The 25,885-nt window shown below is 37.1% G+C and overlaps 1 protein-coding gene across 1 annotated transcript in view; it reads left to right on the forward strand.

The window, feature by feature from the left end:
- Positions 1-25,885, forward strand: part of TTYH2 (tweety family member 2) — a 2,201,930-nt gene that overhangs the window by 1,841,644 nt on the left and 334,401 nt on the right. Inside the window, exon 8 of the mRNA XM_044085133.1 lies at positions 24,040-24,095. Coding sequence (XP_043941068.1) covers positions 24,040-24,095 — 56 coding nt within the window. The remainder of the gene's footprint in view (positions 1-24,039; positions 24,096-25,885) is intronic.

The raw sequence follows: 25,885 nt of genomic DNA on the forward strand, positions 1-25,885 counted from the left end.
CTTCCAAGGGCATTTTTAAGCCTAGCTATGCATTCCAAATCTCTAACAAGTTCTCGTACCCTTGACAAAGTTTAATCAGGGGCTTGGTAGATGAAACATTTACAGCAGGGGCCTGGGAGATGAACCATTTACATGCTGCCTTTGTCCATTAGAGAGGCAGGTGCCAACAAGGAATGAATTTTCTTTTCCCCATCCATACACTTCTTCCCCAATGTTTAGGAGTCTTTTTTTTTTTTTTCAAAACAAGTTTATTGTTTTAACATATAAGAGAAATATCATAACAATTTTATACAAATAATTAAAAATAGGTATTATTATAATATTCAACAAAACAACTAAAGTATTTACAAAGACATCCACTACAATCAGATCAATTAATTAAACTAAAATACTGTGCTATTGAAATTAGAATTTTTTTAACAAATTTTGTAAATTATCCCATACAATAAAATGTGATGTTTTTCTAGTTGTTCTCATTCTAATTGTGCTTATTTCCATATGACACATTATATTCATAACATTTTTAAATTCATTGAACGAAGGAGGTGTATCTGAAATCCAATTTCTAGTTATTATTTTCCTAGCCACTGCTAGGATAGACCATAACAAGGGAAGCTTAATCTTTTTAACACATTGAGGTACAGGTGTGTAGAATAATATAAGAGACTTAGAAATAATGAAATTATCTGTAAAAAGAGCCTGCAAAAATTCATTAATTGACTTCCAGTATTCTTTCAACTTCATACAGTCATAAAACATATGAGCCCAGTCAGCATTAATTTCTACATTACATCTCTTACATAGATTATCTTTATTATTAATTTTATTCATCATCAAAGGTGTATAAAAAGATCTATGTAAAAATTTCCATGTATAAAGTCTCCAGACAATGGAAGATGTAGTTCTATAAGCAGATTCCAATATATATTGTTTATCTTGTTGAGTTGGTGGGTCCCCATTAATAGAGGTGAAATAATTCCAGTATGAATCTACATTGTAAAAAGTTTCTTGTCTGATAATTTTATGTATATATGAAAGTTTACCTTTATCAGAAACTTTATGCTGTAAATTTATTATCAAGTAATCAATCAGTTTTGGAATAGATTCTTTAACTGTTATAGACATTAGATCTATTCTATCAATGAGATGTTGTCTAAAGATCTGAACCTCTAACCAGCAAGTTTCTCTTAGATCAAATTCTTGTTTTAAGAAATCTAGATTTTTGACTTTATTATCAGATATCAGCTGATACCAGTACTTTAGATTATTATCTATAGCTAAATGAGCTCCTTCAGAAGTAGATGACATAAGCATACCCTGAGTATAAATTATAGGAATACAATAAAATTCCATTCCCTATACTTAGGGTGCATGAATATAAAGTTACGATAACTAATAATAATATTTAATGGGTAACAGACCATATGTTTAGGTGTAATAGGTGAAGTACAAAATTCCTTTAGCAACCACAACATGGAGTTATTTATAATCATATTTTTATGTGTTAAGGAGATTTTCATGAAGTGCATACTAATTAGCTCCCAGTAATCTTTCCATTTTGCGACATATGACCGATCTATTAATAAAGTAATAACTTTTATAATAGAAGAGATAATATATAAATTAAAGTCTGGAAAAGAAATACCCCCTTCAGACCAGCTATTAGTATGTTTCTTTAATGCAATCCTAGGTCTATTAGGTGCCCATAAGAAATTTAACATTAGTGTATTCAGTTTCTTGATAGTTATTTTTGTAGGTGAAAGTATTATTGATTGTATTAAGTATAAAATCTTGGGGAATATTATCATTTTAATAATTGTAAGTCTCTCCTCCATAGTAAAAACATATTATTCCAGGTATTAAAAGATTTTGTATATTAAGAAAACAGGTATTATAGTTATTATATATAATAGATTTAATATCTTTAGATAGTATTATACCTAAATAAGTTATCTGACCTGAGTTGGGTACATATTTAGTAAAATCACTAATGAGAGTATTTTTTCGTGTATATATAGGTAGTATTTTAGTTTTTTCTTCATTGAATATTAAACCAGAAATACTTTTAAAATTCATCATTTTATCAAATAAAGACTGCATAGAAGAATTAGATCCTGCTGATGTAATTAGAACATCATCTGCAAAAGTTGAATTTTTGATGTTGTATTTTCTTCTATTTCAAAACCCTCTATGTCAGTACTGTTTCTAATCAAATTAGCCCAAGGCTCCATTACTAAAGTGAATAATAGTGGAGAAAGTGGACATCCTTGCTTTGTACCTTTAAGAATGGGTATTTTTGTGAAACATATGTTCCCACCTTAATATAAGCCAGCGTTCCTTTGTATAAATGCTCAATTAAATTTACAAATGCATCAGAGAATTTGTGCATTTCAGTAAGGTAAACAGATAGTCCCAACTTACTGAATCAAATGCTGAACCTATATCAAGACTAATAAGTGTTAAATCTTTTTTTTCCTATTTGCAAAATCAATTAATGTTAAAGTTCTTCTTATATTATCAAAAGTATTTCTATTTACAATGAAGCCCGTCTGATCTATGTCTATAATGCCGGGATAATTGTCTTCAATCTATCAGCAAAATACTCATAAACATTTTATAATCAACATTAAGTAATGAGATGGGTCGATATGAAGAACATCTAGTTGGATCTTTATTAGGTTTTAAAATTGGTGAAATAAATGTATATTGCCAAGATGGGGGTGTTATTAACTCAGTTTGGGCCAGAATAAAAACCTTATGTATTAATGAATATGTAGTTTTAGAAAGGATTTTATATATCTCTGGTATAATACCATCATTACCCGGTGCTTTGTTTGATTTAAGCTTATTTATTTGTGTAATAACTTCTGTATATGAAATACTCTTGTCCAATAGTTTAATCGGTTGTTTATTAAGCTTTTTATTCATGTTTGTGGTTATAAACTCCTTTATTTTATCTTTAGGTTCCATGTTAATGTTGTTATGGTTAATCTTGTGAAAGTGATTTCTAAATTCATCCAGTATTTCTGGTATACTAGAAACATTCTTCTTTTCCTTAGAGAAAAGATTTCTTTGATATGGTTTTGTTTATTCAATCTTTTGTTTTATTTTTAAGTCTATGTAAGTATTTGGGGCTTATTGAATAAGACAAAACTTGTATTTCTCTAAAGTTATTTTAACTTTATGAGTTAAAATTTCTTTGTATTTCTCATTTAGTTTGTTTATTTCTTCAATAACTTTCTTGTCCATAATATTTTCTTTATTATTATGTTTATAAGAGTCTAGTTTACTTTGAATATCTAACAATTCCTTATCCCAAGATTTCCTTTTGTTATTATACCATCTGATACTTTGTCCATATAGATATGATTTTAAGGCATCCCAAACATAGACAATGGAGACTTCAGGAGTATTATTTATGTCTAGAAAATGTACTTCTGAAAGTATATATTCTTTATAGTCTTTTAGCTGAGTTAAGTATGCTGGTATCCTTTTGATCTGAACATTATGAGTATTTTTTATCATGAATTCGAAAACAATTGAGTTATGATCAGGTATAGGACATGAAATGATTTTGGAATTAATTAAATCTGTTACCATCTGGTTAGAAATAAAGACCCTATCTATTTTTGAATAAGTTTTGTATCTGTTAGAAAAAAAGGTGTATGGTAATGATTTTGACTCTATCTGATTATAAATATCATTCAAATGATAAGAATTAGCAAAATCATTTAAATGTTTTGCATTAGATGTAATTCTTCTTTTCTTTATAGTGGTAGTATCACTTTCATGTAGTATACAATTAAAATCACCAGCTAAAATAATATCCCCTACAGAGAATGATATGATCTTATCAATATGATGTTTCACTGTATTAATACCAATTCCAGGTATCCAATATACATTGATTAAAGTGTAAGTCTTCCCATTAATTTGTATTGTAACCATACAAAACATTCCTTTGTCATCCTGATAAGACTTAATGGTTTTAGGAATGGGCATACTTTTATTCCATAAAATAGCCACTCCTCTTTTTCTGAGTGTGCTCTGAACTAACCAATAGTGTATACTTGTTAGTGGCTAGTTTAGCAATATCTTTTGTGAAGAGATGGGTTTCTTGCAGGAAGACTAGATTGGCCTTGTGTAGATTAATGTATCTTATTAGGCTTGCCCTTTTACACGGATTATTCAATCCATTAATGTTTAAAGAAATTCCTTTTAAAGATGTCATTTGGCATTTTTAAAACTCAAGAATCTTATGATCGAAATAACAAATAACAAGATAAATAATGTTACATCTCCTCTTTTAGGTGTACCTTTAAACATAGCTGTATTTATTAAATCTCTTATGGGATTTTGTATAGGATTCAATTTTGTTTGTAGTGACAATGAGTGTACAAAATATATTGTGGATGTCAAAACTATATACATATAACAATGAACAAGTGAAAATAATGTAAGGATTAAACCTTGCATCCCGCCTGGAGTTGAAAACTCCAACTTAGAGCAGTATTTACTACTCAAGTTAACCCCCTACCCTAAGCAGCAGTACCTCAGCTACCACCTTATAAATTTAACACTAGTTATATTTAACTGAGGTTAACAGTTTTCAATTCAATTATCTATCAAGACAAAACTACACATTTGGTAAAACAGCATCATATAAACTAAAATAAACTTTTTTTTTTTTTTTTTTTTTTTTTTTTTTTTTTTAAAACTGTTCATACTATTATATAGATCTATGTAATATATAACACTTGTATTCTAATAGCATTCAAATAATCTTAATGTTAGAAATCAAGAGGAGAGAAAATTATGTTCTAACATTCATTTAAATCAAAAACTTTGGCTAATATGATTCAGACATTACATGCATTAAGATGCATCTATTTTCTGTCATGTGAATTCTATCAACAGCTTCCAAAAAATCTTGAATTGTTTGTATATGAGCATTTACTTAAACTCATTATTGTCAATAGAGTAAAATATTGTATTCATAAAAATTATTATAAATCATATTGCATAGTTATGCAGATTCTCAGAAACACCTGCGTTATTACCTAAAAAAAAGCCATCACACACACAAACACAGACACACACACATACATATACACACACACACACACACACACACACATATATATACACATATATCTGATCTCACCGAGCCGTGCCCCTGCAGAGCACCATCCCACTTGCCGTCCCCAGAACAAATCTGTCCGCTTCACACAAAATAATGCACAGCAAACACACACTAGCAACCAGATTTTACAATCATGCTAACCTACTGCTTTAAAATATATCACATGACATTTCTTCCAGAATAGAGTTATAAGATTATTTATGCTTGTCAATCAGATGAATTAAATGAGTTATAGTAAAGTATATGTTTGGGACACAAGTTTTTAACACAGATTATTATGCTACTGTTAAGTAGATTTTCAAAAACATTTAAATAAATGTTTCATTTTCTATGCCTTCTAAAATAAGATATTTACTTGCTACAAGAAACTACATCATCTAAACTCATCATAACTGACACATTTTATGAATAGAGTATTTTTCCTGAATCTGTGGTGTGTCAGTGTGATAACCTTGTCAATGTTTATACTAACTGCTTTCAGTTTCTCTGTGAAAATTCTGTGAGTGAAGCTTCTGAGGAAACTCATGGACACTGTGCATGAGACAGCCCACATCCCAGATTGTCTCCCTTAACATTTTGGCGGGAAACTTATTAAAACTTGTGGCAAACATTCATTTTGTCAATAGAGTAAAACATTGTATTCATAGAAATCATTACAAATCATATTGGATAACCATGCAGACTCTCAGAAAAAAAGCCATCACACACACACACACACACACATATATATATATATATATATATATATATATATATATATATATATATATATATATGATCTCACTGAGTTGTATCCCTGCAGGGCACCATCCCACTTGCTGTCCCCAGAATAAATCTGTCTGCTTTATACAAAACAATGCACAGCAAACACATATTGGTAACCAGATTTTACAATCATGCTAACCTATTGCTTTAAAATATATCACATGACATTTCTTCCAGAATAGAGTTATAAGATTATTTATGTTTATCAATCAAATGAATTAAATGAGTTATAGTAAAGTATATGTTTGGAACACAAATTTTTAACACAGATTATTATGCTGCTGTTAAGTAGATTTTCAAAAACATTTAAATAAATGTTTCATTTTATATGCCTTCTAAAATAAGACATTTACTTACTACAAGAAACTACATCATTTAAACTCATTATAACTGACATGTTTTATGAACAGAGTATTTTTCCTGAATCTGTGGTGTGTCAGTGTGATAACCTTGTCAATGTTTATACTAACTGCTTTCAGTTTCTCTGTGAGAATTCTGTGATTTGAAGATTCTGAGGTAACTCAAGGACATTGTGCATAAGACAGCCCACATCCCAGATTGTCTCTTAACATTTTGGCGGGAAACTTATTAAAAACTAGTGACAAACATTCATTTAGCAGTGTAAATGCATCTAAACATGACAGAACCTCCACAATGTATTCCACAGATCATCACAACCTCTATGCAAGTGAAATTAAACTCAAAATTACCAACAAGCAATAAAACTCAGCATTCTTCTCCCAACTCAATTTTCATACAAATCCTATTATTCACTGTGCCCACACAGTCAAAAGCATTTCTATATATTAATAAAGAAAAGAAAAGAGAGTAGAAAATAAAAGGGAGTGAGGCAGAAATAAAAAATGTAAGAGAAAGCTGTAAGAAGTATATACAATGGAATGTTACTTACTGTTTATATTAATAGAGTTAAAAATAAAACATATTATTTACTCTTATTTAGTTCTGATTATTATTAGTTAAAGCATGACAGATTATTTACAAACAAGCATAAGCAGTATAATCAAGGAAGTATAATTAGAAATAGCATTTGAAGAACTTATAAACTTTTACAAGAAATAAATGTTATTATTCTATTAATGATATTTTCATTACTGTTCTCTCCCTGCCCTCCCCACCCTTTACCCACTACATAATCTAAATAGAATGTCATTGTTTAAACAAAGAAAATAATAAAAGAAGGAAAAAAGATAAAGATAAAAAATGTATCAAATTACTAACCTTACTTTTTTCAGAAAGAAAAACAAATCGAGTCACAGCCTGCCATTAAATCCTCAGGCATTTTGACTTGTTATGAAACAAAACATTTCTTTGCACATAGAGAATAACTTTGATTAAATCTTTTCCAAAATATTTGTGGCTTTCTGGAAATGCAGGAACTATATTCAAAAGATTAATAATGAACTAAAATGATGAGAGAGAAAAAACATATAACAAATCATTTGTTTTTAGTCTCTTCTTCTTCTCTGAAGTCTTCCAGGAAGCTTCAGTTGCCAATCTCTTTAATGAAGAACTAGCCCATTCCATTTCTTCTATTTTATCCAAAATCCTTTTTTCTTTGACAAACAGTAAAGCAGAGTCTAAATCATCAAGACCTTAGGACCATCAGGAAGGAAGATTTTAAGTTTGGCAGGAAACAGAAGGTATGTTTTAAACTGTGCTTTTTAAGCTCCCTTATTAGTGGCAGAAAAACTTTTCTTTTAGCAATTACCATGGAAGAATAGTCATTGTCAAAACACACAGTTGTCTCATTAAACTTAACAGGAGCTTTAGCCCAAGCAGATTTAAGAACCATCTCTTTATCAAAAGATGATAGAAATCTAACTATAACTGATCTAGGATAGTTTTGTTAGAGTTGGTATTAGCTATAGATCTATGTGCTCTTTCGATACCAAAAGAGAATGCTTCTGGTAAATCTAAAGTTTTAGGGAGCCATGTTGTTAAAAAAGAAGTAATATTGTTACCTTCAATATTTTCTGGCAGTCAAAAAATCCTAATGTTATTGCGCCTAGATCTATTTTCCAGGTCATCCAGCTTTGTTTGTAAATGTGTATTTTGTTTCAGCAGAAACTCAATGTTGATTTCCTCTTCTTGTATTTTATTTTCCATGTCATTCACAGCTTCTTCTATGCCTGTCATCTGGATCTTCTGTTGTTGCAGGTCCATATGTAACAAGTCTATTTGTTTTGTAGTTTTTTCTATGAAAGTGTCTATTTTAGTATCCATTTTATCCATCTTAGCAGTAAGTTGCTGGACTATAATTATCAGAGACTGAAGTTCTTTCTTGATGCTGGAGTCTTGAGAATTTGTCTTACTGGAACTCATTTCAGACTGATAAACTGACAGGAAAATTTCCAAAGTAATTTCTGACAGGAATATTATTAAGATTTCTTTTCTTTTTTAGATATAGTTCAAGAACTATATAAAACAAACATATTTAGAAAGAAAATTACTTCAAGAATTAATTTTTTAAGTAATTAATTCCTGTCAATGTAATGAAATTGGTGGAGCTGAAGAAATCTGCTGCTATCCTGTGTTCATCCTTGGCCACGCCCATGTTTAGGAGTCTTTGACATGCATCAAGAAGCTCTTTTTAAATGAAGGAGTCTCAGATGACCAGCTTTCTTTCTTGGAATTCTTTGAATGCGTCCTTAGGAAGAGAGTCTTCCTTAAGATAGAGTCGAACTGTACAAAGAAAACTTTGTGATCTTTTCCAGCCAGACACTGTCTTCTGCCTAGGAGTGTCTCAGGATTGTAGGTTTCATGGCGTCTCTGATTTTCATGATCTCCTGGGCCAGACTTTGTATGAAAGCATTCCAGTAACACTTCTGGTGAGCCTTGCATCAACATCAGCATCCTTAATCCCTTCTGATTCCAGTATAGGGATTTGTATGAGGGGACTTCTCTCAATCCATGTGTCCCCTTACTCTGGCCTTTTTATTCTGTCACAGTTGATGCGTTAGACTTTGGGGGACTCTCAAAAGGGTTGAAAGTCCAAGGTCTATGGAAAAAGATGAACAGACAAAAGGACAAACATTTCAAACAAATGTTGACAGCCATCAATGATCTTTAGACCTTAAATCATCTCTGGTCCCCATGACTTCTACAAGTTAGTACATCTTATCAGCACTGCAGAATTGTCATGATTGCCTGAGGGGTAGCATTAGTTCATTTGACTCTTCAGGCTTTACACATTCATTAAGAGTGAGGTATTGTAGCAGACAAGCTAAGTTGACCAGGACACATCCATAGCAGTTGGAACTACTACTGGGGATTTCCTAGAAATTGATCCAACTGTGAGTGAACACCTCAAATAGCTCTTTGTCTCCTTTCAAAACTGACAGTTAAAACAATTTCTGCTTCAGGATTCTGCGCAACGTACCTGGAATGTAGATGCTATCCCATTTCTGTAGATTGGAATGTTCTTTTTATCCTTTTTTACTGATACCAAGGATTCCAGAAGGACTCCCCAAAGATGTTGGTGGTGACTTCCTTGGCATCTGGGTTTCTCCCTTAATTTGATATGGGCTTAGAGCAATTACCATAGATTCCCCGCTGTTTGACGAACCTCAACCTGTGTATACTTCAACTGACTGCCTAGACTATAGGCATTTAGATATTTTAGGCACATATTTTTCCGAAGAAGTGCAAGCTCTAGTGCCTCAGGTTCTGTATTTATAGGTTCATATGTGTGTACTAGGCTAATTGCCCTGGAACCTTAAGCCTAGCCCATAGGATTACCCTGGCTAGTTATTGTCCTCTGACAGTCTTACTTTTCTATTAAGCTTCGCCTTTCGGAGATTTTTCTTGTATGCCCATAGATTCCCCCCTTTCTACTGTTCTCAACTGAAGCAGATTTAAAAGAGCTTTTACTCTGTCCACCGAGAACATAGGTGGCTCCTCCTTAGGATCTTAACTTTCTGTCTAAAAAAAAAAGTGACACTTATTCTTTATCAGCCAGCTCACCAGGATATTTTAAGGTTCTAGACTGGAAAAAAAATCTGTAATGACTGTCCCATGCGGTTTCTTCTGCTCTTCTCACCATAAGTAGTCACTTTCTGCCATGGTTAGGGCCTACTTTGCCAGGGTCTTGGCTTTTTCTGTGTTTTTTTGTAAAGAGATGGACTTGAAGTTTTGTAGAGGCAGCAGTTTGGTCCTGTTCATAATTTTACAAAGCACTATAGGCTGGATGTCCAGCACTAACTTTTCTAGGAGCATTTTCCAGGATCTCCTGGTCCTGGATTCATAAATATCTTCTCTCTCCCAATTTTCACAGACATGGTATTCTACCAATGTACCTTAGGCTACTGCAACAGTGATCCAGTGTTGAATGTAGTACAGTTGTGTAAGTGAAACTCTCCTTAACAGCAGATATTCTAATCGATCACTATTGCAGTAGCTATCCCCTGCTACCATCTGGCTTCTAGTGGCTTAAATATTTTTGCCAGGGTGTGGATGCATATATTCCTTGTATGTGTGCCTTTTACATATGTTTGTGTTTTATTATCTTTTCCCTAGTATTTACATTTCAGGGCTCTAGCCTCCCTTCTTGAAGAAAGAAATCTCTGAAGCTTTTTCATGCTCTGATTGTTATTTGTATGGAGCTTTGCTCCAGGCAGTTATAGTGAATTGAAGCAAACTTAAGGTTTGAAAAGCTGGCAACTTGTTATATCTTTAGCCAGGATATAACCCAAAAAGCTTAGGCTACTGCCTAACTTGGGGGGGGGGGGGGGGGCAGCAAACTTGTGCACAGAGAAAATAAGCAAAATATTGGTTATTCCGGGTATATGAGGTATTGGGAAGTATATGATCACTCCAGTGAATGTTAAGATAACAGAAAACATCCAACAAGCACTGAGGTGGACAACAACCATTTCACAAATATGAGGTGCCGGTATGACTAGGTCTATGAAGTGAATGAATGAAAAATGGTAAAGTAGAGAGGCAGGTAAAAATGAGTAGAAGAGGGAGACTGCAATGAACACAAGACTGTAATGCTTGCTTATAACAACAAAGCATTGCTCTCTTTCTCTCTCTCTCTTTCTTTATCATGCTCCAGTCAGATATTTTCTATCTCTAGAATCTTGCTGCTTGTCTCTCTCTCTCATTCTTCGCAATGCGATGTTTATCACTTATGAAGTGAAATATCAAATTTGCATGTTATATTCACAGATATGACGTACAAAAGTCTTTGCCTGCTATTATTATATTGCATCTGAATCAAATTATTGTGCATTTGTGTTGATACATAACGCCATGATGGAATAATGACAGTCTGCTATGGGAGCCAGAATTCATCGTAGAAGCCTTGCTGGAGCATTTCACTCCAGTAAAACCTCACTGACTATTTTTGGCTCTCGCAACAGACTGCCTCTAGCAGTGCTGAAAATTGGCATGTAACATGCTACTACATGCAGTACAGTTGACAGTTATGCATGTGTTTATTTCCAGGGGTGTTTGACACCCCACCCCACTGTCATGCACACGCAACATTTATCCAGCTTGCAGTTTGTCTAATTAGTCAGATAAATACACTGAATACATTAACAGGTGTTTCCAATTAGCAATGGAGGAAATCTCAGTATATTATGTATATTTATCTGACATAAAAATTAAATGAGTTACAGATGAGAGGACAAGAGTGGCTGTGATTCCAACATTTATTAAAAAGAAGTCACACTGCCTTCTCTCTCCTTCAGCAAGTTCTCTTGGTCAAGCTCACAATTTAGCTCAGGAATCTTCACTCAAATGAAGCATAATCAGCTGGTGACTTTTCTTAATCAAAAGCATGCAATGCATTTCCACAAGTGCAGTCTGCTCTTCTGCCTATTTGCTAGGGAGCACAGACCACAACTTTTGATATGCATTGCTTGCACAAAGAAGTATGGTTTGCATTTAAAAAAAGTCTAAAGCATGATTATTTAGCAGTATTTATTATTATTTTTTTTTTTGAGACAAAAAAAAAAAAAAGAGCAAGGTTGCATTTAGGGAGATAGGCCTGGAGCTACAGCTCCCACCGTAATCTGGCCCTGCTCCTGGTAACAGAAAGGTAAGCATAGGCAGTCTTACAGAAAAAAAGACCCTTGCCTTGTTTGGTGTGTGTAGGGCTTTGAAAGACAAATGGTCTATAATGTCTTCTCTGTACATGGCTTTCTTCTCTTAATCATTACACCATGGCACTGTTGAGGAAAATGCTTTACTCTGGTGGACTTTTTCAATTAACTACATATAAGTGATCCCAGGGAATAATCACAGACTAACAGCTTTCTCCCCAAGTTTCCAAGAATACCACCCACTAGCAAGAAACTGCAAATGAAGCAGAAGGTAAAAAAAAAACAGAGCTGTCGTCATATAAAGTAGAACCTTGCAGACATATTACATTCATGTGTAATTTGAATATATGCCATTTATTACTTCTATTTTTCCATGCTTGTAATTATTTTCACTATTGTTTTATTATTTTCTTTCAATGTAATAGTACTGTTTAGAATTCTTTGTGTGTATTAATATTTTCTTTGTATGTATTTATTGTGGAGCTTTTCTCCCTGGGCCTCCACTGAAAATGGGCTCTTTCCATGCCCAGTGGACTTTCCCAGTTAACAAATGCAATAAATAAATAAATAGTACTTCAGATTGTTATAACAATAATTTGCTAATAACTTTTTAGTGGCCTAAATAGGAAGTTGTGGTTGAATAATAACTGTGTGTATAGAACAGCCAGTACTGAATTATTCTTTGTAAGAGTCAGCTTTTACCTACACTGACCTTTTTAATGCATCACATATGAGATTTTCTGTCTGCTACATACACACCTCTTGAGTAGAGTTTAAGGTGTACTTAAATTTGCTTCCACTCTAGTATGACTAACGTTTCCTACAAGTGAGTGTCAAAAAAAACTAGTAGATGTTTTATAGATTCACAGAGTAAAAAGGAATGGCAGAAAAGACAAACGTGTCATGTTTAGCAATTGTTTTTGCTTTACTGTACTACATTTAGAGATCTAAGTTTACAGTTTATTAGATACACTAATATATACATTATTCAATAAACAGACACCTTCCAAGGACTTTTCAGACTTTTCTAACAGACTGTGGACATGAGCTTTGGTGAGTAGATCTGGCTATTTAAAAAGGGTTGGTCAACTGAGTATATCAAAGCGCTCTGTTAAGTGCTAAAGAAATGCAGTGTAGTAATGAGGTAATTGTGATATGCTTGATCAGTTTAAGTTGTTAACTGAACAGACCTTCACTTGAGAAAACATTGTGGAGTAATGCGTACAAAAAAAAAAAATAAACAGATAATGGCTGCAGTTCAGAAAGGCTTACCTCAAGGAGGAAGCCTTAACCTTCTGATGTCCTTCAAGAATGCAACTGCAGTCCTGACATATGGGTTGTCCTGCCTCAGGCAGCCCTTCGGTCGTCCGGATTCCAAAGTCTGGGTCCGGCGTCGGCTGATGTCGCCTCTTCCCCGACGTCAGAGCGGCTGGGGTATAAAAGCATCAGCCGGCGCCATCTTCTTCAGTCTTTCTTGCCGCGCGGTGCCCGAAGCAGAAGCAGTTTGCAAGTGCCGGTCGGCCAGCTCCTGTGTTTTCAGATACCGAAGTCATCAAAAAGCTAAGTACCCTGTTGGGGATCCTTTTCTTGCCTCAGCCGATGTCAGATAAAACTACAAAAGTTAATAATTGCTTGTCTTGTGGTAAACAAATACCTCATAAGGACTTCCATTCTTACTGCCTTCCCTGCCTTGGCCCAGACCATGGCGTCTCGGCCTGTGCTGCCTGTGCTTGCTTCAATAATCGCACACTCAGGCGCCGGGCAGAATTTGCTGAAGACTTTTTTGGGGAAACTTTCTCCTATATCATGCCGTCGGAACAACCGACAGTACATATTTCCAAAAAACGGAAGGACCGGGACCGACATTCTCGGCCCGCGACTTCCACCGACACCACGCTAAAGCCTTCCGGGAGTGCATCGGTCTCTCCGGAGGCGGTAATTCAACTGCTACAGACCGACGACACCACTTTACCGCACACTTTGGTCCCGGAAACTACCCCGGTGCCGGTTGTTGATTTTCCTCCTGAAACCGAAGCCCAAGATTTGCCTGACACCATACCGGTGGACAAAGTTACTCCAGCACGTGGGGCAGCTAGGCCTCCGGTGTCTATGTCCATCAAGGCCTACACACGTGCTAAGGCTGCCAGCCAGGCTAAGTCTCACCCTCCTAAATCTTTTTCACAGGGTCCCACTTCGGATAAACAGATCATGACTTTAGCTGCAGATCTTATTTCCTTAATCAGAGGTTTTCAGGCTCATCCAGACATGGGTTTTTAGCCACCTTCAGACAAAAGGCCTAGGGTTGAGCAGACAGATACCCTTTCCTCAGCTGAAGCCTCTGGTGACTCAGTCCATTCAGATTCCCAGGAAGAATCCTTCCAGGCCTACGAGGATTCTGATGCTGATGAATCCATTCCCTCTGCCTCTCCTCCTGAGGATATTTCTTTCGGGGAAATTCTCCACTCTATGAGAGAGCATTTTCAGTGGCAGGGCCAGGATTTCTCCGACTCCAGGAAAAGGCTTCGTACCTTCCTTAAGTTACCCCAACACAGGCCTTTAGTTATTCCACCAGTGTTAGATGTATTGGATGATGTGTACTCAAGACTCCAGTGCTTCTCCTGATTCTCTCCCTCCTGCTCCTGTCAAGCCAGACAGATATTACAGGGTTCCTGAAACTCATAAGCATCTCTTTAAGGCCCACTCTGTTGATCTAGAAACTATTTCCCAGGGGCCCAAAGGTGTGGCCAATTCCACGGCCAAAAATCCTTTGCCCGCAGACAGGGAATCTAGGTCCCTGGAGAGGTGGGGTAAAAAAGTTTATACCTCTACCACCCTTGCCATGAGGGCACTTAACTGCCTTTTTCATATGTTTCAGTATCAGGATTTCTTGATGGATGATTTGCAGAAAAAGTTAGCCTCTCATGAGCCTTTAGATAGAAAGGCCTTGCAGGATTTGGTTCATAATACTCAGCAGGTTAGCAATCATTTTCTTCAGTGTAGTTATGATGCATTGGAAGCTTCATGTAGGGCAGCTATGACAGGGGCCGTCATACATAGGCATGCTTGGTTGAAAGAACAGGCATTGCCAGATCATGTTAAAGTAAAACTTCTAGATGCACCTCTGGAAAAACACAAGCTATTTAGTGCTAATGCACAGGATGTGTTAAAATCAATTGAGGAAAAGGCTAAATCAGTACAAACAGTCAAAGATTTCCTCCAGGTTCAGCCACCGAGGTTTAGCAGGAATTGGCCTTCTAAGAATTGGTCCTTTCCAGACACTGACAGGTTCCAAAGGGGAAAAAACAGGCATGCTTGAGGTAGAGGGCAATACCGAGGCTCCTACAGGGGCCGCCAATGGCAACCAACTAATCAGAGAAGTGGCTCAGGGCCTTCTACTGCTCCACAGGGACAATCACAATGACTTGGCTTTGACACCGTCGACCAAGGCTCAAAGAGAAGCACCTTTAGGCGGAAAATTATCTTTATTTTCAAAAAACTGGCCCGTTTTTACAAAGGACAAATGGATTTTGGACATAATAGACAAAGGTTACAGGTTCCACTTCCATACCTTACCAACAAGACAAGGCATGCCAAACCTGCCACAAAATCAAAGGGCAGAGGCACTCATACAAGTTTCAAAGCTGCTACAAATCAAAGCAATAGAAAAGGTTCCTCCTCAGGAACAAGGCCAGGGATTCTACTCAAGACTGTTCCTTGTTCCAAGAAAAGAAAAGCAATGGAGACCTATACTGGACTTGTCCACTCTAAACACTTTTCTCATTGTGCCAAAATTCAAAATGCTGACGTTACAGCAACTTCTTCCCATGCTGGGCAAGGGGTCTTGGCTGGTTACTCTGGACCTCAAGGAGGCATACCTGCATGTCCCAATCAGACATAGCTGCAGAAGATACCTCAGATTTCTTGCAGGGTCAGAGCATTATCAATTCTCAGCATTGCCTTTTGGCTTATCTACTGTGCCCAGAGTATTCACAAAATGCCTGGCATCAGTAATTGCACATTGCAGACTCCAGGGGATACAAATATACCCTTACCTGGACGACTGCCTTATACAAGCGGACAGCAAGCAAGCCTTGATAAGAAACTTGGACTATGTCATTCGCTTACTACAGGCTTTGGGATACACAGTCAACATTCAAAAATCAAGACTACTGCCATCCCAACAAATAATTTTTCTAGGAGCCACACTGGACACATACTCACAAATGGCTTTCCTCACAGAAGAAAAACAAGGACAATTACCAGATTACTTCAAAAGCCTAGCAAAGCACACCCAGATGACTGCAAGGAAAATCCTGCAGGCCCTGAGTTTCATGGCATCTTGCATTCTTCTGATTCCAATGGCAAGACTACACATGAGAAAACTACAATGGTACCTAAAAAGTTTATGGTCTCAATACAGCCACAACTTAGAAGCAATTATTCCAATCATTCCATGTCTACAAAAGGAATTGTTGTGGTGGGCACAAGCAAGTCAGCTAAACAAAGGCATGTCTTTCAACAAACCTCAAGCAAGTCAAACCATTACAACAGACGCCTCAGATCATGGATGGGGGGTGCACATGGAAGGCAGATGCATTCAAGGGCAATGGGCACCCCGGGAATTGCATCTGCACATCAATCAAAAAGAGATGCTGGCAGTGATTCATGCAATCGAGGCCTTCGGAAAATTTCTTCAGCAGGGTCATCTGCTAATAAAGACAGACAACACCACTGTTATGTGGTACATAAACAAGCCGGGAGGCACCCATTCTTACCCCCTCTGCAGACTAACAATGACTCTTTGGGAAAAGTCCCTGAAACTGAACATACAGTTGCAATCCCAGTTTGTTCCAGGCGAGGACAATGTTCTGGCGGACAGTCTAAGCAGAAACATTATGGACCCGCACGAATGGATGTTGCATCCAGACATTTTTTCACAAATAACTCATGCATGGGGAAGGCCGGACATAGATCTCTTTGCCTCACACCTCAATCATCATCTGAAGAAGTTCTGCTCAAGGACACACCATCCTCAAGCCTGGAGAATGGATGCTCTCTCCTTCAGCTGGAATTCTCTAACAATCTATGCATTCCCACCTCTAGCATTAATGACCAAGGTGTTACTGAAGATCAAAGGAGAACAACCGAAAGGCATTTTGATAGCTCCAGACTGGCCAAGACAGCACTGGTATCCACTACTAAGGAGCATAACTCGCACCAAGCCGTGGCCCCTGCCTCAATGGCCTCTTCTTATAACTCAGCACAATTACAGGACTGTTCATCCCAACCTGCAAACGTTGCAACTGACAGCTTGGAGGGTTCCATGAATTCCCCCCATATCTCTCTCTCCAAAAAGGTTCAAGAGATCTTACTGGAAGCACACAGACCTTCCACCAGAAAAACTTATTCAGCCAAATGGAAGAGTTTCAACATCTGGAATGCCAACAAGGGTCAGGATGCATCAGTAATGAGCATCCCACAGATACTAGAATACTTGGCAGAAATGCTTCACAATGGCCTTTCATATTCTTCCATAAAAATACACGCTTCAGCAATTTCAGCAAAATACAACTGTGATCCACCTGTGTTTTCACATCCTTTGCTAAGACAGTTTCTAAGAGGGATAAAGAATATCAAACCTCCAAGAAAACCACCAGTGCCTGCATGGGACCTCAACTTCGTCTTGGAAAAATTAACTCTTCCTCCTTTTGAGCCAGCAGCATCTTCAGAATTGCAATTTCTCTCCTGGAAAACAGTTTTCCTGTTGGCAATTACTTCAGCAAGAAGAGTCTCTGAGATACAGGCCCTCATGGCAGTACCTCCATTTCTCATTTTCCATCAGGACAGAGTCTCTTTAAGAACCAATCCTTCATTCATGCCAAAAGTGATATCCAGGGTTTCTCTAAATCAAGCAATTCACCTGCCTACTTTTTCCCAATCCTCAAAATAAAGGGGAAAAGCTTCTGCACACTTTGGACATTCACAGACAATTGCACTACTACTTGGACAGAACAAAGGCCAACAGAAAGTCTGACCAGCTATTTATAGCTTACGCTGCTGGAGTACAAGGAAAGGCAATTTCCAAACAAACAATTTCAAAATAGATTGGAAACTGCATCAGATTCTGCTACTCTTTCCATGGAAAAGGTGTGCCAGCCAATATCAGGCCACACTCCACCAGAGCTACAGCCACCTCCACAGCCTTTCTAAGAGGGGTGGCTACAAAGGACATTCTAGAAGCTGCTACATGGAGCTCCGAGCATGCATTTTCCAAGCATTACAACCTGCCTTTATATTCCAGATCCCGAGCAGGCTTTGCTTCTGCAGTCCTGCAGGGCATTTTAGCTACACCATCCTTATCTTAGATCCTACCACCCCCAGCTTGGCTATGGTATTCAACCCATATGTCAGGACTGCAGTTGCATTCTTGAAGGACATAGTACAGTTTTGTACCTACCATAAATGTAGATGTCCGATAGATATGCAACTGCAGTCAGGTTTTCCCTCCCTCCTACCCCTCTGTAATTATTTTTTTTTTTTGGGTCCACTCCCCCTTTTTCAAGTTAGCTAGGGATATCTGTTATGGTGTATCTGTTTATTACTGTTGTGCATGTCTGGAATTTTCTCCATTCTCTAAATTTAGCCTTCCTTGGAGGGCACCTGGCATCTGGGGCAAGAAACACTGAAGAAGATGGCGCCGGCTGATGCTTTTATACCCCAGCCGCTTTCATGTCGGGGAAGAGGCGACATCAGCCAACGCCGGACCCAGACTTTGGAATCCGGCCGACCAAAGGGCTGCCTGAGGCAGGACAACCCATATGTCAGGACTGCAGTTGCATATCTATCGGACATCTACATTTATGGTAGGTACAAAACTGTACTTTCTTCCACTTGCAGAAAGCCTTAATAATTCTTAGACTGCCCTACTGCTGAGGTTTTCTGCTTCTGATGACCTTAGCATGGAGGGTGATCTCACTAGCTGGACTGCATAATAATGCAGCAGCCCTGGGGAGCAGTTTATACTAATTAGCCATGTGTTCTCCCTTGGAAATGTCAGTGGCTCCTGATTTATGCTGCAAAATTGATTCGGAAAATGGATCGGCTGTGTGAAATTTCAATGTTGTAGGAAAAGGCGGCCATAGTCATCCATTTAAACTGTGGTACTACATGTGATGCAGGTTAGTTCAGCGAAGATGGGGAGGATGATAATACTATTTGTATGGATATGTGTCTACAGGGTCATGAATGAAGCTACATGAATGTGAGTCTGCCTGAATGACAATGCTAGGGATTTCATTAGGAGAGAGTGTAAGCATGTTAGAGTGTAAGGGAGAGTGCCTTTGCCGATGTAATGCATGGGCCACTATGGAGAACACAATGGCTCTCAGGTCTGATAGCACTAGTGTTGGCTAGTGACTGCATTGGAAGCATTCTAATTAGCTGATGATGCATCTTTCTCATTGCAGCCATCCACAGCTGTCTCATTTTAACTGACTGGCGGCTGCAGTGGTGCAGCGGTTAGTGTTGCCGCCTCACAGCAAGAGGTTCTTTGGTTCGATCCTCGGCTGGGATGCCTTCTATGCAGAGTCTGCATGTCCTCCCTGTGGTTGCGTGTGTTTCCTCCGGGTGCTCCGGTTTCCTCCCACATCCCAAAGACATGCTTTAGGTGGATTGGACACTCTAAATTGGCCCTAGGTGTGAGTGTGTGTGTGCCTTCTGTGGAAGGTTGGGCACCGGGCTGGTAACTCACCACTGTAAAACTCCACAGCCAGTCATGAGCGGGCAGGTGATCCACTGTGGCGACTACTAACCAGGAAAAGCTGAAAGTAGAAGAAGACTACTGTAATTGTCCAAACTGTGGGTAGGCAATTACCAAGAGTTGTAAGCCTTTTTTTCTATATGCCAGGGTATAAGTTATACTACATAAGCACTATAGTAGTCCAGGCAGTAGATTCAATTATATGTTAATAAAAAGAGGTCATACAACTGAATCAACATTTTGATATTGTGTACATGCTGTTAAATTACAAAATCTACTTTCTTTTTTTGCTTGAAGCCATCCTGAATTCAGACTACTATCTGCTTATGTCCCACATTACCTACCTAGGCTGCCTGAGTGGTTGACAGATGTTCATGGCCATTGCAGTGCAAATGTTTCTTGTATTATATTTTTACACCATCTTTCCTATCCTGGATGCATAATTGTGCAATGAGCACAAAATGGGACTTAATGTTCAGCATGTAATTGCACTTGAGGTGCTCTAAACATAATCCATTCTTAACCATGAAAGTATTCTGATCTTCTGTAGTCAACCTGCAGTTAAGAACCCATATTTAATTTTTCAGTATCGTATCAGGCTAGTCAAGAGTGTCTGTTATCTTCCTAGATCAGTCACTCCACACATTACACATGTGCTTACATTTGCTGCCAAGTCCAGTTTAAATGTGTTGTAAACATTGCAGAAATCTAGCTGTTCTCTTTCTAGTCTTCTTTCTTCTTTTTTCCATCTAATCATCTTGGTCAAAGAGTTGCAGTCTTTCTTGTCTTGGTTGTCTGAGATGCATTCGCCCATCAAGAAAACACTGGCACATGTTTTGGGATCATCAAGTCCTTAGATCTGTTTCACCTATGTCATCCCATAAGCCAAGTTTATATCAAGCCCATGAACTATCAAGTCTGTCAGTTTTTTTATTTTTAATTTTAAGAAGAAACTGGATTTTACCTGAAGAAGCAAGAGTCATAACTCTCAGAATCTGGCATTAAAAGTAAAACATTAACACTGACTACTATATTTCTAATAGAACTGACTGACAATAAAGCAAAATACTTCTTGAGGTACCTAGCAGTCCTCTTTTATTCATACGCTGGCACTAAGTGTACAGCTGGCTCCACTTCTGAAGCTCAAAAGTTTAAATTGGCTGTTCTCTGTTACTGTAACTGATTTTTTTTCCTAATTGTCCTTTTTAAAAAAAAAAAACAAGGCTATTTCCAAAGGGCTACATTTCGACTGCTGAGCTGGTATCTGCTGTTTTTAACTCAAGTTATTTAGATTTAATTAATCCAGTACACAAATACTTTAGTTAAGCTTATGTGCTAAATGATGATTTGTACCTCTGTTTTTTTCTGGTAGGTACACATTTGCCAGTCTTTCATTTTTTTAAGTTGATTTTTTAGTTAGTGGTTTAACCATGTAGTGATACACATGTCTCTTCTCTGTGTTATTTTTAGAGCAATTAAAATTGTCAGAGGAAGGAAATTAATAGTGAAATTGATCACTCTGTCAATGAAGTGCTTTACTCAGTTTCCTTTCATAGTTGATGTTTCCCCTTATGTGGGTTTTCAGTTTGCAGACAAGAGCAGTGTATGATATATTCCACAGTAATGCTCAGACATCCACAGTTTTGTTTGTTGCAAACCAGAAATAAAAAGCATAAACTTTCTGCCTGTCTTAATACACTTTAACTCTCTTGTGCCAGAAAGTAGTTGGTCTCCCTTACAGTGCTGAACAGTGTTCCCTGATAGTCCACTCACACTGCTTTACTTTTCCTGTGGTTATAAATCTTCAGCACTGGACAGCAACTCACTGCTATTTGGGGAAGTCCTTCTTCACACTGTTAAGCACCCAGATATTTCTAGCAAATTAAATCTTTCTCTTTCTTAGCAGTGAATTCTCACTGACCAGAAATAGGAAGGCATGAGCTGCAGTAATAGACTGAAAATTAGTTAACTGTGAAGCTATGAAGTAGCCAGTACTTATAAAACAACTTCTCAGTTCATCTTTTACTTTTTATTTAACTAATAATACTGAATTAAATAAATTACAGTTTTAAAAGCTGCACTTTGTCATTTACTAAACTACCACTCACTAAACCACAACTGGAACAGTGAACCACCAAATTACTTAATGGGTTAAGCACTTTTGTTCATTATGAACTTCATCAGAACACTTTAAAACAATTATTTACAAGTTTAAATACTACACTGTTAATATCACATGACTCAAGCCAGCCAATGTACAAGCCATTAATTTATATAAAAATTGCACATTACTTGTACCTATAACCAACTAAAACTTATAAAAATATAAAAAATATATAATTTCCAACTTATTAATATCCAACACCATAAACGTTTAACTTGAGCAAGGAATTATTGAGTGCATTAATAAAAACTGAGAATTATTTTTGAAGGATAAAGATTTGTGATGTTAACAGTGTGGTGTTTAAACCTGCAATTAATTGTTTTAAGTGTTTTGATGAAGAGCGCTTAACCCAGTAAAGTCACTTTTTAAATACACTGTCTTGACACACAGTCATTGGGTTAAAAAGGTCGAAGCATGAGCTGCAGATTTGCAAGAAATATCTTGTATATTTTTCACCTTTAATTCAAAACTGTGATTAACCAGTGCAGGATTAGTAAAGACATGCTCACTATTAATCATATCATATAATAGGCTAACAAATATAATCTCCCTCTAATTAATGCAAATTGATGCTCTTGTTCCCTTGCTTCTCACTTTTTATACCCAACCATGAGGAAGCTGAACCAGTGAAATGGGTTAGAATGCATGGGCTCAGTACAACTCCCGCCAGGGAAAGTCACTTAAACATACCCCTTGCACCCCCTTTTTATATTACTTTGCCCCCTACACCACCCCTTTACTTGTATTTGCTACCTCTGTCATTGAATAGCATAAGAGAAAAGAGATAGCACTCCATAAGGGTGAAACACAGCTCACACATCTGCAGTCTTGCAGTAAGGCAAAAAGTATATAAAACTGATGCTTAGGGCTGTTTCACTCATGTGCTATTTTTCCAGGGGTCTACAGTCAAACATATATACATCTCCCTCATATTGCAAGATGTTTTGTCATGTACACACAGTATGCCAAATTGATTATTTTTCTTGCTATATTTATCTTTTTCTCCAACCCCTCCCAAGATGAGTGAGTCAGCATCAGATGCTCGCAGTCCCCCCCCCTCCCTTCCAGACCCACCAGTGCTGCTAGTCAAACCCAGGCCATCTGTGATACAGTAAGGGCTTTATCCCTCTGCTTCACAGGTCAGGGCAACTATGTGGACAATGTTTTATTATATATTGTAACATAAATAAAGAGATTACAACTGCCGTTCACAAAAAATTGCACTTCAGATTAGTAATAGTAAAGTTATGAAGGAAGCTGATAGTATCCCAAGATCTATTTGGAGAAGGACACATAGTTTAAAAGATAACTTGAATGTTAGCCATATTAAAAAATGGCTGTTTATTCAGAAAAGGGGCAGTTATATGCTTTACATGTAACTATGACATTTTTTTATGGAGCGAACACAGGATTTTCACTGACTGTGTTGAGTAATAAAAATCTTGAAGGAAACTATAGCGCACTTTAATTTCTTTGTATGCATTTTGAATGAAATTCAGTCAGTAGAAGCTTATGAATTTTAGAATTTGCCCACTTAACTACATGTTGTACTAGAAGTATTCCATTATTTGCTTGGCTAGCTGCTGGTATATTTTTCCTGCTGATATGGATAGTGTAACATAATGTTAAGTTTTGCAGACAAGACTTTTGAATAAACAGTCTGTAAGGGATGTTCAAAATACCCTATAACTCCTCCAGTTTAGAACTAGCTTCAAAGGGGTTATTGGTGCTGCACCACACACACACACACACCCCTTTGCCAATGTAATTGTCAGACCATGCGGTCTGCAGATATATGTATCCCAAGGCAAGAGAACTTCATTTATAGACATCCAGTCTTTGACATTTCTTTCCTCAAAAGAATTTATGCTGGGGTAGGTATATTAAAATTATACCCTGATCTATTTACACTACTTGACAGTCTTTACTGAATTTTAATTAGTGAATAAGATTGTAGAATGTGAATCTAACATATCCTTTCCTGTATGACAAGCCATATGCATGACTAAGCAAGGTGCTAAAAGAAAGAAACTCTGTACTTAAAAGTATATGTACAGCATGTTAAGAGATCAGATGTCTTCATTTGGTAGTAGTGCATTTGCTAATGTTATTGTGTTTCTGTTTTTTTTTTTCCTAGCTGTGGTGCACTATTATCTTTATTGCAGCCAAGGCATGGTCAACCCCTTCCAGCAGGTACATTACCTTCATAAATGTATACTGGTTGTAAAGCTGAATACAGTAGAATGAGGGGTGAAAGGCAGCAGTATGCAGTTTGAAGAATTTCTTTTACAGGATTTTAATTTTGTAAAATTTCAGAAGTAAAATTTTCTGCACTGTCAAAAACTATAACCAAAGTTTTTACTCCAAGATCAACAAAAAAAAACTTCTGTGCAGAAACTGCTTTTATTTCTTACTGGTAATAAGGGTTTCAAAAAGGTGACTGAAAAATGTGCCTTTGTGTTCATGCATCCCACCATTTAACTTTTAAAAATGTTTCTTGTCACTGCTGCGGACTATTGGTCTGGTTGTACTACCTTTAATTGAGCCTGTGTTAAGTGAATAAGGTGAAGCAGCCCTCAGGAGAAAGTTTGTTAATGGAGATGTACTCAATTAATAATCTGCTGGGGGTTCATAGATAAGTACTAAGCATTCACTCTCTACACCATTGCAAGCCTAGACAAAAACTCCTTTTCAAAAGTCCCCCCCCAGCTTCAAGGAAGGTAATGAGAGACATATTTGTGGAGAAACTGATGCTGACCATCTAATTATCTAGGTTTCCCTTGGAGATGACAAGGGGAGTTACTCTGCTTGGCATGTAGTGGAAGTGTGTTCCAGAGGTGATGGATAACAATCTATCATGCCAAAGTCTCTTATCTGTCAATGAAGGTTTTATTCCTTTTCATTGGGTGTATGAGATACCATTTGTTCTGCAAAGGAAAAGGAGTTCAAAGAGGGCTGGATCTTTCATGGTTTAAAAAACTAAAAAAAAAAAAAAAAACTGATCTCCACAGAGAAGTCTAACAGAGACTGAGTACAGAGAGAGAGAGGGCTGCCAGTCTGTCTTGATAACTACAATTTTTGAGGTTTCTTATCTTTTTAGCTATGTAGCAAACTCAGTTTATTTCTTGCATATTTCTAAATCAAGAATAGGTCATTCTTGGGTATATGTTTAAAATGGCTGCAATCCAGATACATACCTTGACATTCATCCATTTTCCCAAATCTGAAGCCAGTTTCTTCAGGTAATTGTTGGCCTTTTATTTATAATCATTAAGGTATGACCAGCAGTTATGTTAATATCTCAGCTATTGAGGCTGTGAGGAAGTCATTTGGCTCTCTGCTGCATCTTGCACCTCATTACTGTATGTATGCTGCTGCAGATGTGTCCCAATGCACTATACTTAGAAATTTAAACATACATTTGGGTAGTACATAAAGATGATTTGACTGACCTCATCTTCTCCTTCTATTGATTATGAGATTAGTTGTGGAGAGTCAACTAAGTAGTAGCTACCTTTTGCCTATGCCAGATAAAAATTACCATTTATTTACTGTTTGTTCACTGGGTAAGTGGACTTGTCTATTGACCCTTTTAAGCCATGACCTGAGCTGAAAGAGCAGAAAATACATCACAGTCTTTCAATGAAAAATATATACAAATTGAGTGCATTGCAAAATTCAGAACATAGTAAGGCTGAATGCTAATATGGTAACATTAAAAAATCCCATCAGAGTGAATTGAAAAAAAGATATATACAAAATGCAAGTAACAATGAGCATAAAATACAGTACAATAGGTCATGGGTGCCGGAACCATAGAGCGAGGGAGGAGGGCACCCCCACACTTTTGCAGCACTTGCAATGTCTCAACCGTCCCTGGTGCACAGTTGCGTCAGCTTTACAGCACTTGCGAAGTCTCAACCATCCCGAACATGCACCTGTTTGAATACAGGATGTCACAGGAGGATTTATACACTATGCCG

This window comes from Protopterus annectens, chromosome 10.part0, assembly GCF_019279795.1.
Source record: "Protopterus annectens isolate FY-2018-M chromosome 10.part0, PAN1.0, whole genome shotgun sequence".
Taxonomy (NCBI): domain Eukaryota; kingdom Metazoa; phylum Chordata; order Ceratodontiformes; family Protopteridae; genus Protopterus; species Protopterus annectens.